The sequence below is a fragment of the Neodiprion pinetum genome, chromosome 6 (assembly GCF_021155775.2).
Source record: "Neodiprion pinetum isolate iyNeoPine1 chromosome 6, iyNeoPine1.2, whole genome shotgun sequence".
In the NCBI taxonomy this organism is placed as follows: domain Eukaryota; kingdom Metazoa; phylum Arthropoda; class Insecta; order Hymenoptera; family Diprionidae; genus Neodiprion; species Neodiprion pinetum.
Genome location: NC_060237.1, coordinates 30,983,241 through 30,999,445, shown reverse-complemented (window position 1 = coordinate 30,999,445; position 16,205 = coordinate 30,983,241). Strand labels below are relative to the sequence as shown.

Here is a 16,205-nt window from a genome sequence, read left to right as displayed (position 1 = left end):
TTGACGCAGTCTGGTCTATTCTGACACAAGCGTACGACCCAATCCTCCTAACGTGCGTTAAGCACCGACGTGGCTATTTTAGTCCAGACTACATTCCACGACTTCCGGTTGCCACTATGTCTGTACCCTGTAGGTACCATGCAATGTGTATATATGTATAGATATATGCATGGATATTCCAGGTATACAGGCACGCACTAAGCACTGCACAGCGATATATATCACTTGAGTGAATCACCAAAAATTTCTCGTCGTCTAAATATATACCTCGTACTATACGTGCCGTCACAGGGCGGAGGCCGAAGCCCGAGACTTCTTCCCTTCTGATCCCTCCGTTGCACTTTCTCTTTTTCCTTTCCTCTTATTTCTGTTTCTTTTTCGTCTACTCTCATCTCGTGTTTTTACCGCCCGAGTCATTTTTCCTCCTCTTTCTCCCTGCAGTTAAATTTATTCTTACACTGTGGGCGTATATTTTTAGACTACTAATTCATTCTTTTCATTCATTCGACTAGAGGACTTTTTGCAAATAATTTACGAGTCACAAAGATGAGAGGTAGAAGAATTGGAAAAAATTTACACATTACTTACACTCGGTTTTCCTTATATTTGCTTAAATAACTTTCGTATCCAGGAACGTTTTCCCTCCGACAGAGCTTTTATCAATTTTCAACGATATCCAATATATTGTCGCACGTGTTAAATTCGAGTCTTTCGTACAGTGAGAAAATTAAAATGAAAAATTGCATTCACCGCGCTACGCACCTTCACCTTCTCCGGGGGTCCTGGTCGTCTGGTTTAGAAAGGCAAAGTTGTACGCCGCCCACTTAAATGTCTACGGATACAACGTGCACGATACATACATGTATACATATACATGTATATCTGTAATACGCGGTGCACACTCGAGGCGGAAGAGAAGGTATAAAGAATTATACACGTTATAAATCCCTGCAGCATAGACGCCCAAAAAGCTCAAATTTCTCAACGTGAATATACCCATATTATCATACACGCATGCCTATACAACGCGTACGTAAAACGTGGATAGATATTTCATTTTATCATCATCGCCGGCCATCCAGCGCGTCTTCTGCGAGATAGAGCCGAGCTGGCTGCATATAAATTCCAGGATAAAAGAGACCTAGGTATGTACTAAAATACGAGCCTGCAGCTGCACGTAATTTCATTTCTCTTCTCACGACGATTCTTCACTTCCAACTTTTTGTCTACGTGTATTATTTATACTTGTTTCAATTCTCTCTTATGCATTATTACATAGAAGCCGAGCTTTTTTATGATAAACATTTTATCCTATAACACGACGATCCCTCTCAACTTTTTTCGGTAATAATACACGCCACGACTCACGCGGCGTAAAATCGAGAGATAGACGACGCAGAGGTGTGCCGTTAAACTGTAGCATCTAACAACGACCGTAATAAGCTGGACGGGGTAAGCGACGCAGAGTAAGGAAGAAAAAAATTTTACCGGACAAGTAAAAAAGAAAATGACAGAGACGGAAAAGATTGCTCAATGCCAACGGAGATGACAAGCCTGCAGCCTGCAGCCTGCAACCTCTCTCGTGTACCAAGTCGTATATACGAGTATACGCTCGTATTGCACACACACCTCTACACCTATATGCGTGTCTGTCGCCTCGAAGGCCGGGGTGGGAGATGAAACCGGTTGGACTCGCACTATAATCGCTTCTCTTATTCGTTCTTTCGTTCTTTCGCTCCTCCGTTCTTTCATTTGGGAACCTTCATTAATTCCCAACACGTGTTGTTGCAGATACAGCCACGTGGTAGTAAAACAAACCATGCACACTTATCATCATCATCGTTATTATTATTATTATTCGCGAACACGAAACGTTCGTTAGATACGTGTGTATTGGTCAAGTTTTCACTCGATGTTCACGTTGTCGAAACCCAATGTTCGTTCACCTTCTTTTCCTCGTTCCTCTCATTCGACGCTGAACAAGAGAATACAAGGCTGATTATAACACACCTATTATACTCCTACAGTGATTTCCTGCGGGGTATGTACAAAGTATATTACAATCGTCTACCCTCTTGACCGTAATTCCCCCTTTCCCTGGCTACGCATGTATAAACATAGTCGTAGACGTAGACATGGGAGGACGAAAGAGACTCCCGACGTCTTTCACCGGAAGTCAATGAAACGTGTATATCACGCGAGCATTTAGTCGGCATACAACCTTTGCAGATACGTATATATATATGCCCCTGCGTTGTCCCTGAAAACGAGTGATGTTCGTGTTATTGCGCGAATGCGCGTTCAACAATCTTCCGTAGATGATATGAACTGAAGTAAAGAAAAAGTGCTCGCATTTTTACATCGAAAATCATTGAACTGATCATTACGACGAATAGGTGTGGGTAGAGGTATATTGAATTATAGCGTGACGATCGTGCGGGAAATAAAAACTATTTACAAATCCTGTAACGCTGCGGTGTATGATCTATAATGATTTCTTACTAATCAACTTCCGGCTGGAAATCTCGACGCGGTACGAATCTAGGCCTCTTTTCCTGCCTGCCTCCTAACACGATCATATATGTACAATAACACCTCCGGTCATCATCGTCTGCCTTGTGCGGCGCAGCGGATCGGTTAGTTTTCACTTCTTAATTGGCAGATCGTTCAGATTAAATAATATTCCACCCGGCAGCACGTCACACGCACGAACTTGATCGTACGATGATAATCATAAGAAAGAGAAATAGAAACTATGTAGAAAAGACGTGTAATCTTTGCGAATCTATGCCATATAACTGCACAGCGCACACACGTGTATCGTGATTTATGCGTGCGTGCGCGTGTGTGTGTGTGTGTGTGTGTGTGTAACGGACGCAAGATCCTACTCCGGTATTATTATGACAAGGTGGATCACGCGGTATATGGTGTATGGTATAACAACGAGGAAAAGTGAAGACAAAAGTATTATTCGCCACGATACGTGTACATACGACGTATAATCGTAATAATGGGTATATTTTTAATACGGCATCAGTTTCCCATCTTTCTTCTCCTCTTCTGTACTGCACTTTGCTTTCTGTAAATTTCATTCGAGCGTGGTAATCAGGCTTTAATTATTTTCTCTTTGACCTTATTCACGTACGTATGTATAAACCGCGGGTTGGTGCAATGCTTCACCGATGAAGCGAATAACCTTTTATTTCAACGAAAACAACAAACGCTCCGCGTCATGTGGCAATACGGGTGTACTGCGTATTTTCAAATACGAGTGTCTAGATAAAGGAATCGACTTCGATCTTTATCAAAAAATTTATACACGTCGAGTGGATCGATATCTGCCAACTTCGCGGGACGAAAAAACTGGCCCCAAATTATCGAGTGCATCTGGAAATTGAATTGTGTTGGGAGATTGCGCAAAAGGTTTCATTTTCAAAATCGAGAACATCGATAAGGATGCTGAAGTAAAATCAAATTGTCGATACGATTAATCCACGAATAGGCATCGATCATTCATGAGGATCAGAACGAAAATCGTTAATATGCGGCAATCGACCGCGTCTCTGTACTTGCATTAGTTCAAGTGGGATATCCTTAGAACAAACAGCAGTTTATTCGTATATATAGTTACACGGGTAGAAAGCACAACGAGAGATATCGAGATAATTGTCGATAATCGAAAATATATCGTCGTTCACCTCGGTTGCGACATCGCTATTGAATCACAGTCGTTAATTAGTTTCAAAATGATCAAAATCCGTGCTCGAAATTGGACGGTAAATTCTCAAAGAATGTGAAAAACTCGTATGATGGTATGACCTTTTCTCAATTTTTACAACGAAATAATTTGTGATTCGTAATTCCCATGTTATGCATTGCTGCGCTGCATATAAAATATAATGCAGAGAGTGTAGTGCAGCAGCGATGATAAAAGCAATGCGCAGCGGCACGGAAGGAATTGCTTTCTAGTTCCCAGGACCTTTCAAGTGCCCTCCGAGGCCCGAACCAGCGGCTTAGTTGTTCACCTTATTCGCGCTAATGTCGTTCTTCGAATTTCAATTGCAATTAATAATTATGAACAAACGAGCGCCGAACAATTCCGACCGTTAATTAATTACCGCATGGTAATGAGGCAGGCTCACGCGATGCCGTGCGAATTTTACATTTCGGGCTTTGCGAGCTTCGATCGTAATACCAATGATTTGATGAATTCCGAAGACGTTTACTTAGGAAGAATTTATTCACTAGGACATGGTATTTTATACGTACCGCATAGTGTACGTTTATTGAAATTTTATTATACCGATTTCGCGAGTCAGAGAAACCGAAGATCGAGGGACGTTTTACTTTTTTTTTTTTTTAATTTTGTGCCAATTCTGTATATCTCAATGAATAACACGCTCTTATGGCAATAAATGTGTGTAAAAAAAATGATCCTTGTAAAACGAGAGGAGATATCGTCGTTTAGACAAATTTTTATAGGTCAACTTTCGCTTACGCGATTCGAATTACGTATATGTACCTATTTTATTTAGCAAGCAAGGCAAAAGAACAAAACAACTCCGAATTCGATGTTTCCTTTCTTCTCCCGCAGCGTTTATTTGCCCGATATTTTCTCGGTTACGATTTTCCGACAATTCCAATCGACCACATGATCAGTTTAACGGCGAATCTCTGCGCTAGAATACCTCGCAGATAAGTTTCATCGAAAGTGCAACGCAATCGTCCCGCGATTGAGCAACCGCGCAGAGTGAGAGCCTCGCCTTGGCATTAGGAGAAAAGATTGCGGCATGTAATGCACGTTTGCGGGTTGCAATTACTCCGACCTCGCGTATATTATAATGCATCAAAATCAGCGGATCGAATTTTTCGTTGTATAAACACAAGCGGATGACGTACCTCCGGGGTGGCCACAAATTTTTGACAATAAAATTTCACAACGTATCCAGGTTTTCCAACATTTGAAACTTAGTTTTCCCAGACATTTTCCCAGTTCTAGGAAGTCACTAAGACCTAAATGGTTCAGCTTATTAACTCTATATTCGCTTCAAATTCAAATCGAATTGAAGAAAGACATAATATACACAAAAAAGTCAGTTTAAACCAATTTATTTGCTCGACGTAAAAAAGTAAACTTGTCATCTCAAAAAATCATTTCTAATCCCCATGATAGAAAACCGATATTTTCAGCTTTTTCCATCAGCAGATTAAAAATCGCCCGACAATTCCAGGTTTTTCTTGACCCCTTTTAAATATCCTGAGATTTCAGGTTTTTTCAGGTGTGTGGCCACCACCCTGTCCTCTTCTTGCACGATTCGGAAATTTTCACGAATTTCATCGATCGAGTCGGCTAGTCGGTTACAACTGTTAATTACAACTGATCCTGATATTTTAGGTACAGCCGTGCGATACTCGAACGTGTCGTCCGTGAATAAATTCAAACCCCGATCCCCGCGGCCATGACAACGCGTTTACAGCTAGATTGCCAGAGATCCTCCTCCTCCTCCTCCTCCTCGAGCCAGCAGGGAGGAGTCGTCTCTGTTCGCGAAAACCCCGTTATGTCCGCGAATACGTATCCATACGTACACGTGTATAATGTGTGTAAACGGCGAACCGATTCGCCCGATTAGTAATTATTATATTGTCATCTGCATCAGCCGCAGGTGTAGGCAAATCGACCTGTATGCAGGCAGGCATTGTACCTCGGACCAAATTTTTTACACCTTTGCTTGTTACAGAGTTTGGTATTTTGACTCGTCGGGTGGCGTACAGACTATGCGAATACACATTAAACAGGTTTATCGAGCGAAATTAATTCGTATCAAGAATCCTATATGATGTACGCAATGCAAAAATAAGTGAGTGTGTATCTATATCTGTGCTTTCTAGTCGATATCACTGCCTGCGTTTTGGTTACAGGTGTTATAACAATATATCCGTGATTTCACTGCACTTCCGGTATATCGTGACTACACATCAAAATATAAGAGGAATCGTACTGCGCATGGAATTTCTTAGCAGCGATAATGATATTATACCTAAATATGTACAACAGCCGCGTTAGTCATCACAGCCGACTGGAAAATGACCCCTTATATTTCGTTTCTGAAAGATAAAAGTTTGGCATTTCGGAAATGTAGAAAGTAATCCGCAACATCCTGTCGTAAAAATCCCCAACCACTCAAAACGGTCTGTATATAGAATTCACGATCCCAATTTCTGTAACAACCTCTGCCGATCGCTTTGACAATTTGTCTTTTCAATACCCTGATGTTTTTTTCTCCCTAAGTAAATTTGATGTTCGCAAAAATATCAACCGTACCTACATTTCGCCCGCAGCATTTCCATTTCCATATTTCCTTCGCAAGGAAGGAAGGAAGGAAGGAAGGCCAGTTACTTTAGACACAACAAAAGCCCCTGGCATTTTACAGGTATGAGGGTACCCGCTTATAATGACACTTAGGGGATATACACGCATTCCACTCTTCGTCCGAAGGTTAACCGACTGAGACGAGTTCGGCAGTTTAGATTATACTGCGGATTGCAATCACGTTATGTATCTACGTTATGTCCTGTTATTCCGTACGAACCGCAGAGCATTAAACAAATCCAAAACCTTGGCGGTGGCCGGGCAGTTTGAGATAACAGTAGTCCACTGGACCATTTTTTCCGCTTTATTCACCCAAGGGACTGTTTTAGAGACTAAGGGTCCTTTTTCAGTTTCTTACGTTACAGTTCGACCAAAGTCGATTTGGCCGTTGTGATTCTTCTTTTTTGGAAGAAAATAAACCGCGTAAAAGAGATACGACAGCATAATAGAAGGCTGAAGTTAGTAACGTTACCGTAACGAAACATCATGGTATTGTTGTACAATTCTAAATCGACCTTCAAGGTGTTTACTTTTCAAAATATACACATATTTTCTCTATTTACTAGCTGAACTTAAGACAATTCTGAGATTGCGAAGTAACGATTTTCCTAAACATGCATCGTTAAAGTGACGTTACTAAGATCAATCTCACAGCGTAATACGCTTCAAAATTATGTAAACGTCAAGTTCATATGCATATGACGCAAGCGATAATCCTGAGGCTTCGCAGGTAGACGGAAGTCAATCGTTTTACCGCGTATGTCGGGCGTTGAACGAGAGGCGATAAAATATGCAAACGAGTGTTGCGTTGACCGCGTGAGAAAGAAAAGTGGTGCCTGCATGTGGAATTCAAGAAGTGGGTGGGTGTTCGCATTTACTTACAATCCAGTCGGCGTTGCTGGATTCGAAATTAAACCGTGACGAGTTGGGAACCAAGGTAAAGATTGGAACGAAAATAAGGAGAAGTCGAGTGCGGATGGATCACGCAACATTGTTCCGCGTAATTGGGGTAAACGTCACGGCACGCGGTGGTGACCGCAAGATAAGGAGAAGCCAGCTCTCTCGCTCTCTTTGCAAGAGGCGAAACTCGACGTGTTTGGTACAAGATAAACATTAATTCGATTTGGTAATGATTTTACTGCGAATCCGTTGTATAGGTGTGAAATTGTTATCGCGGCAGTTCTCCTCCTCCTGGTTGCGAGAATGTAGGTGTGAGTATGCGAAATCGACAATAGTCGTCGTAACTTTCGAGTAAACAAAGACACGATCGTACCCAGTATCATAATCCATCCGTATCTAATTAGGTCCAAAAAATACGATGCGTATTATCCGATTGTTTGCCGGGTCTTCGTGATCGCGAATCCTTATCGCGAACGGATCTTAATATGCAATCGAAGTAAATGGGATTCCGGTTCGTGTACTGCAATTAGTGACGAAACGACAACAAGGACAAGACAGTGAGTAACTTTAAGATCGTGGGAGCGAAGGGCGGAGTGTAAACAAGAGGAGCAGGCTTACCTTGAACACTGTGTGGTCGGATGTGATCAGCACCGATCCGACGACGAGGCAAGCGGTCAGGCGGAACGATCACCGTATCCTTGAAATCACAGTAGCGGTGCACAGAAATCAATCACAGCGCGGACGAAGAGGAAACGCGGTACGTAAGTAACGGCAAAAGTAAGTATCTAGGCAGGTGTAAAAACAAACAGCCGAGCGAGGAAATCGCGGGGAATCGGATGTTCGGACCGACGCGACGATGCTGATTCTGGGCGATGATGATCGCCGGCGTCAAACGTCAAAACGGTGTCACAAAGCAACGACCGCCGAGCGGAAGAGCATCGAGAAAGGGGACGAACGGCGTCGGCTGCGATACTTCTCGCTCGGTACGCGGTGGCCGACTGACTGAAATCAACGACACGCCACGGAATCCCGTCCGCCTCGGGCTCTCGAGTGCCGATCGTGCGATCGCTAGGTTGCGCGCCTGTGCCTGTCGTCGCAACGGTCGAAAACCAACTCAACGCTGCCTCTCGATATCGGTATTGGCCGTTTTTCTAATCGGCTACCCAGTCATTCAGGCAACCCGCGTTACACCACCGCGTTGCCTGTGTAGGCGATTCAGGCGCACGGGAATTTCGTTCCGAGCTTTTTATCTCTTTTATATGTATAATGCGAGCATGTTTTACGCGGTTTTTCACGTGTGTTCACGTGTGTTTTCGGTACACAAAGTATTCGTTTCCATGACGATAGAGTGAGTCTGCGAACGCGTATGCGCAGAGTACTGAAAAGACTACTTTAATTCCTAGGAGGTAAGTGGTCTTTTCTGTACCGCGTGCATGCGTCGTCGCGAACAAATTTGACTTAGGCGATCCTAATCTCAATTTCGTATTTCGTGAAAAAACGCGTAACATACTCGCGTTACATAAAAAATCGTGTGCAACAAAGAGGCGACGGTCTTTTCGACCGCGTATTTCCAATATTCGCCTTCGACTCAAATTCGACTCATGTTGCAAACTTACGTTTGACCCGAAAAGTGACGGTTTGCCTCCTTGTCGGACAATATACTATTTTCTCTGGACGTCGACGGGAACATTTAAAGTAGTTTACGCCTGGGAAAATTTTCGAAAGCGGTGCTCGCGAGTAGGTGGGCCTGGGATCGTAAGGAACAGTGTCAACCGTCCGGTAGCTTCTATTTATGTCGACGAGAGCCGTTTAACACGGAATCTCATCAGACACACGAAAACCATCAGGGTAACCGTCTTTAACAGTCTTCGGAAGAAAGAAATCAAAAAGGTTAGATTCTCTTGCTTGGTAAAGCGTGTTTGATAATTTCATAATAATCCGATCGTTATCTTAATCACCGTGAAGATATTTGATTTTTACGACCGTAGTTACAAAATTTTTACTGGAATCTTAATATTTCAACGATTTCATTCAATTGAATAATAACTTACAATTTGCTCTATTCGTAATTTCCTTGCTGTAGAAAAACTCACTGAATCAACTGCCTGATAAGAAACCATACCGATATTCTCCAAAGCTTCAATTTTCTTTTTCCTCCTGCGTTATACGAATACGCAAAAATTTTCACCGAAGGAGTTAAGTCAGGTTCATTCACACCTGTCTACGAAAAGTAAAAGGTCATGAGTCTCGGAGCGAATTCGAGTCGATGTATTTTGATTTCATGGAAAAAACAGAAAACCGGTGTAATAGAAACTGTACAAACTATACCGTACACGTGCATATATTATGACGTGATATTTTGAATGCTCGTTGCAAACAATCAGTGCATTCGAACAAGATTGTTTCTTTTTTTTAATCTCATTTTGTTTTCTAGTTTAAGTTATTTGCAATCTACAGGGCTCAGTAGATTCTAGAAGTAATTTTCTTTTTTTTTTTGTACTTGTAACTTCTGGCATTTTGATTACATTTGAGCAGTAACCGAGGATTAGTAACGCTAAAGATTACGAGGTGTGTTTATCGATCACGCCATGGGCCCAACAAAACCTCGCGATATCTTTTGTGAGATTCTTTTGCCGGCTTTGATCACGTGTCACCAAATTATCGTGCACCGGGTAAGCACTTCGTTCAACTTCTACGGGTTGGTGAGGTGCAGTGAGAATCCGCTTAACAACATGTGTACGTGTAATAAAAAAAAGGTACACAATTGACAACTGATGTCCAACTTCGTCTCGCACATCATATACAAATATCTTTCTTTCGTTATACCTAGATAGTACCATACATTGCCAATGTTTTACAAACAATATTATCAAGAATACCCTTTCTTCTCATCTCTACCCTCGTTTCCAATTGAAAATAAAAGTTATAGGTTCGTGTAATGAATGATAAAAAAAAAAACATACATGAAAAGTACTGGCGCATACATGCCAGATCTGTGTTTCATACTAAGAGGCCTGCGCAACCCTCGGATCATGAGTAACGTTAGTACATGCGATCTTTATGGCCGCAATTGGATGTCAATATACGCATGAGTAATACTCGTTTGAATTCAGGCTGTTTAGGAAAGAAAATTAACCGTCATCGTCGTCTTTCAATTGCAAGTAAGTCGACAGTGAGGGTTTGAAGTGCCTTGATTTCGGACATTAATCCCTTCTTCAGGTCACAACGGCCAGAGATTTGAAGAGAAGATTGATTCTCGCCGATAGCAGCATGTGCTCGCAGGCCTTCTTCGCTGGATTCAAAGCCTCCCCATGGTCTCCAGGGACATTTACTTTCCCGTAGGAATTCCTCGCCTGTATCAATTCCGTGAGCACGTTCTCGAAAATTTCCTGAAGAAACGAGAGTCGAAAGGGAACGAAAATAAGTGTTTGAAATACCCATTCGTCGGTAGATTGGGATAATCCAGATCAGATAACGACTCTAACAGTCACAGGAATCGTGAGAAACTAACGATTTGAAAGATGAATGTAGAAGATTTCAACGAAAAACAGACTGAACGATGGGTGTTTGAATGAGTTCTGCTGGAAAGAAGATACCACTGGTTGACTAAAAATTTTCCATATCTCAGAAGTTAAAACAAATAGCAAAAGGAACGTGAGTTTGGGGCAAAATGAGGAGGCAAACCTCGATTCCCGAGTAGTTGGACACACCGACGCAGCTGCAGACGCTACGCTTTCTGTGAGTGTAGTAGTCCAGCTTCCGTTTGTTGAGGGCGAAGCAGAAAACTACCTCGTGCAATTTGCAAGCGGTAATAAGTTTTCCCACGAGTTGGAGGAGGCCACCTGCGCGAAGAAGATGTGCGTTGGAATAATGAAAATTGCGCCAAAGATGCAGAAGTAACTCTGCAGAAATAGGAGTTTCTCACCCACCTGGGTAGCCATGGATGCCCTCCAGGTCCGGAGCGATGACGACGAATCTAATCTTTTTTAACTCGACGTACTTGATGACCTGCTTGAACCCGGCGTAAAACCTCCGCTTCGAACGACCCTTGACCTCATCCCTCTCGTACATTCGTCGCTGGAGACGGTAAACCTCGGCCAGAAAAAGTTCCATCGACGCGTTCAGCCCCGGTGTTAAATTATTCGTGCAGTATCTGAGGGGAGAAATATGCGAGGGTTAACTTTCGCTTATGTTTTGTCAAACAGAAGCGTGTTTTTCTTTCGGTGAAAATTTCGCGAAGGAAATTCGCTTTGATGCGATGAAATTGCGGACACAAAGCCGTGTCAGCTACACGGGATGATCGATTCTCTGCGAGTGTACAATTGGTTGCTGTGGGACTGACTCGGGTAAACAGAGAATACGGCCGACAAATGACAAACAGAAATAGCAAACAATAATCCAGTTCGACAAATAAGTCCAATGTGCCATATTGACCGTATTATAGGTATGCGACGGATAATATCTTCCCTCTCTTCGTGCTTTTATCTGTGGTCGTGAAATTTCGCTCTGCGAATTGTGATGAACGTATTGGGGAGATTTATTGTTATTATTATATCCGATACCCTTTGCAAAAAGTGGCGAAAATTGTTGCCCATTTTGGATTACACGTGGACGTGCGGGGTGATTAATTGCGAGGAGGCCTTAGAGACAGCAGAGATGAAAAAGGACCGTGGGTGTTATCGTAACAGATGAATTTACTCGCTCGATCGACAAAGGTTGGAAGCAAATCGGGCGTGCAGGCGATGATGTGACACGTGTCGGGACGAATAAGATGAGGGAACGGACGTCGGAATACCATAAACTCGCTCGGCCATTCGTTCCCCGTTGTAAAATCATAATTACGAGGCAATTAAGCGGCGCGGCGATAATTACGAAGTACGTACATTGGTATGTAGCGGCATTCCAAGGGTCCGCTTGGCTCGTTTTTCAACGTATAATGTACTATATACGTATGTCGTCAGTTTTATTACATCGGCATGACGATATCGATTAATTCATTCGAGGTCTCATGATTCCGACGAAGCCTGCTGTCTCAATTGACTGACGCAAGTTTGATTGACATACAATTTGCGATAAAATCAGCTATCGTCACCAGCTTTATGTGTACATTAATTTTGGCTCGATTACCGTACGCGATGACTCGCCTAGGGTTGTGTGTTGTTGACGACAGTTATCTTGCCGATCGAATGTGTAAAAGGTGCGACACATACAACGCATCCGGAATTTTATACGGAATGCTAGCTCGAAAATAAGACTACGTGACGAGACACATATACGATTGTTGATATTAGAATATAAATTTCTAGCGTAATTTGTTCACCATAAATATGACTTTTACTCATACAGCGACTTGCGAATTACTAGTTAAACAAGCCTCAGACGTTGCGACGGACTTGGATCTATTGGGTCAATCGAGGCGTGTAAACATAAATAACAAACGACCAAACAACGATTCATCATTCTCAGATTGAATTTATTCATTTTTATTATACGCAATGTCACTGTGTCGTTTCCCGATTCACGCGTCGGCGTAGCTTTTCACGGACTTTCATCACTTTCAAAAAATACACGATCAAAGAAATTGACAACGAGTCGATAATTACCCGTCACTTTTTTGACGCACGTCCGTCCACCGTCAACGTAACTTCGCAGATCTTAAATAAACAAGATCATGCAATCGTACTTACTCGCGAAAGTTTCTCGAATGCTTCGGTTCTGCAGGGAGATCTTTCGGTGTCGCAGATAGATTTTTCTCTAGACTCGGAGGCGGCATTTTCGACTCCACAAACACCTCGACCATCTCTCCAGTCTCGTCGCATATTTTCAAACAGGATGTCTTGGTCAGGACGTTGATGTCTATGCGCTCGTCCCGGTCCTCAGGGCTAACTTCCGTCAAAGGTTCAGCGTCGTCCTCCCTCTGGAGCGCCAAGTTCTCCAGCGTCCCGGAGACGTCGCCCTTGCTGGATTCCGGCTGGTCGTCTAATTGTAAAGATCGCGGCTCCCTGCGCTCGTAAAGGAACAGCCTCATGCCCGGCGTCGAAGACGATTCCGCGTTGATCTTCAACCGGTTGAAGTCAATCTCGCTGACGTCCTTCGCCATCGCCCCCATCTTCTCGGCATCGAAGCCCTTTCGCCGTTCGAGGTTCGCCTGCCGCTTCAGTTCCCGCTCCTTTAAAATCACCCTCTTCAGGTTCGATAGCCTCGCTACCCTTGGCGTCTCTCGCTGCTTTCCTCTCTTGCACGACACCACCTGATCCGAATCCAACGGGTTCCGGATCGCCAGGCTCAGGTTCAGCTTAAGCCGCTGCAACTTCGCCGGCGTCATTCTGCTCGTCTGCGACTCGGACAGACTCCTTTGCCTCTGGAAATTCATTAGAATCGTGTTTTATTCGTCATCTTGTAGGTAGGTAGGTATATATAAGATATAAAAGTCGGTTGTCTGAAGGTTCAGCTACCTCAAAAACGCTTGAATAGATCCTATAGATCTTTCACTCGTTAAACAATCGGAACTGTGTGATCCGGGTGATTTTGGCCAGCAGCGATCACGCTTTTATGGAAAACGGGTACCGATTATCTCCCACCGACCGTTCCGCTCGCTCTAAATCAGCTATACATATATACTGTTTTTCGATACCTGCGACTCGCGCGACGACCACTCCTTATCGACACTTACGTGAACGTGACGTCGTCTGTAACTCTAGAATTATGCGGATGAGCGTGTTGTACACACAGGCAGGTACAACAAGGCGTATTGATACGCACTTATCGGCCAACGAAAACAAACTGATTTATCAAAGGTTACGGGAATGCTGCCGCGTGCGGTTTATAAACTATAAACATTTCTCAAGATTTTAAAGCAGATCTTGAACAGGGCGCCTAGCGTCAACGACATATCAAATTCCCTGACGTTTACCGGTTTTCCGGACGAAAATATACATTCTTCCAGGACTTGTGTCAACCTAACTCTACTAACGAATTTACTACCCTAGTACAAGTTAGTTAAAAATTAGAAATCAGACGCCTCCGCCGTAAGTTAAGATAGTCCAATTTTTCTTTCAGTTCAATTTTACTTAAATTTAATGATCAAATAATATAACAATGAGCACTCCAATTTTAAGAAACTAACGGAAGATTAGAATTAGCCATTCTTTCAAAATGCGGAGATAGAAACGTCAATCTGATACCATTGACTGATTTTAATACTCTTGTTATTTCTAATAAATTTCAAACAGTGCTTACCATCGAAATTTATCAATTCATCAATTTCCCACAAGCCCCCAAAATTGTCCTCGTTGAGAATAATTTTCTACATCATCTCAAAGAATCGTACATCAGCGAGGAAAATAATACGAACATTCCAGGTGACATACCCGATTTCCCTGACAGCTAGAAATCCTGTTCGAAAGTCAACAGAACAGAGCAAAAAAAAAAGAAAACGAGATCATTCATCTCGCTCACCTCGACGGACTTCTTTAGGTCGATGCAGATGATACTCCTGGGCCTCTTCGACGACTTCCTGCCGTTCCTCTCCTCGTCGTGGATGTCGAGGTCGCGGAGGCGGTGTCCGAGTTCGGCAGTCGCGTCGTCCCCCGAGGCCTGGCTCTCGGTCAGCTTCCGCTTCTGGATCCTCTGTCCGAGCCTGGGAAAGCCCTCGTCGTCGAGGACGTTCGTCCTGTCGACGATCCTCGCCTGCTCCCGGAGGTAGATGCGGCTGCATCTAGTTCTGCTGGCAATGGTCGGGAACTCGAGCCAGGCCGGATCGCCCCTGATGTCCGGCTGCTCCGACGACGACGACACCGAGCATCGCCACCAATTCTCCGTCGTCGACGTCGTCGACATCCCCGACTTCGCTCCTCCTCTCCTGGCTAAGATGTCAGATTATCGTCTTCTTACGGACGAGGCAGCGCCGCCGCCGAACGACTCCACCGCCTCGACGATGCGATGATCCTCCCTCACGCTCCTGTCGAGCTGCTTGCCGACCGTGGAAATTACTTTACACACCCGGAAATTAACCACGCGCCCATCGCTCTGTCTACGCATAACTGCTGGATGTGTATTTACTGTTTCACGCCATGGCGATGACTTTTCGGCGAGATGGTTCTTAAACAACCCGACAGATGGCGCCACGCTATGGATTCTTTCAGGGACGTCGCTGCGGAGCGTTTAAAGACCTGAAAATACCTGACAATTCTTAAATCTGACAACGAGACGTGACATGAAATTTTACTGATTAACCTGAAAATTGTATCGATAGGTTAATTAGTAATTAAGATTGCGTTTTTTTTTTAAATTTTAAGTCTCTTGTATAGATAGATCTATTCAAAGAAAGTGTAATTTTTTGCCTCCTATATGTACGGAACATATTGTTATATTTATTGCGCGTATTTTCAACGTTATGTGAAAGTCGAAAAATCGAGATGTTGATGCCAAGTTGCTTGCTATACTCTGAATATTTGGAAAATCACATTTAAAAAATTCTTATTCTGTTCACGAATAAACCTTAAGGGTCATGATTTCCTAGTCGCCGAAAAAAGTAGACACCTCGATCTACGGCTGTTGGCTCGGCTCAAAAAGAGCTTTTAGAACTAGGAAATCTCGGCAAAAGAGGAATTTTCAAATTTTCGGAGGTTGATGTGATGGGACGCGCAGCCTCTCAGTGGGATTAAAACGAAAAATGTATAAATTCACGGAATAGAGAAGAGATTGGAAACGGATCGGATACTGGCCTCCAAGCAAAACGTTATATTCAAAATAAGAATTCGTATAGAAGATTACGAAAAATGAACGTGGCGATAAAAAAACTTCTCAACCGCTGAATGTATCAGTTGATCGGTTTAAAAGTTCAGCAAGAAAAAATGTAAGATCATTGGAGGGTGGTAATTAACCGGAAATTTGACCCTATTTCTTCTGGTATTTTTTGTTTTTTTTTTCTCCT

The 16,205-nt window shown here is 43.2% G+C and overlaps 2 protein-coding genes across 3 annotated transcripts in view; both read right to left on the bottom strand.

The window, feature by feature from the left end:
• LOC124221735 (uncharacterized) overlaps positions 1-8,373 on the bottom strand; it is a 38,574-nt gene extending 30,201 nt beyond the window's left edge. For both annotated transcript variants that reach the window (XM_046631987.2, XM_046631988.2), the window contains exon 1: positions 7,889-8,373. The gene's annotated coding sequence lies outside the window, so the exon portion shown is untranslated. The remainder of the gene's footprint in view (positions 1-7,888) is intronic.
• Positions 8,374-9,515: 1,142 nt separating this feature from the next.
• Positions 9,516-15,352, bottom strand: LOC124221741 (selenocysteine insertion sequence-binding protein 2). The gene is made up of 5 exons (XM_046631997.2): positions 14,729-15,352; positions 12,958-13,631; positions 11,200-11,423; positions 10,955-11,112; positions 9,516-10,659 (listed from the first exon to the last, which is right to left on the bottom strand). The coding sequence occupies exons 1-5, from the start codon at positions 15,107-15,109 to the stop codon at positions 10,486-10,488; spliced, it is 1,611 nt and encodes a 536-aa protein (XP_046487953.1). The 5' UTR covers positions 15,110-15,352; the 3' UTR covers positions 9,516-10,485.
• Positions 15,353-16,205: the final 853 nt, after the last annotated feature.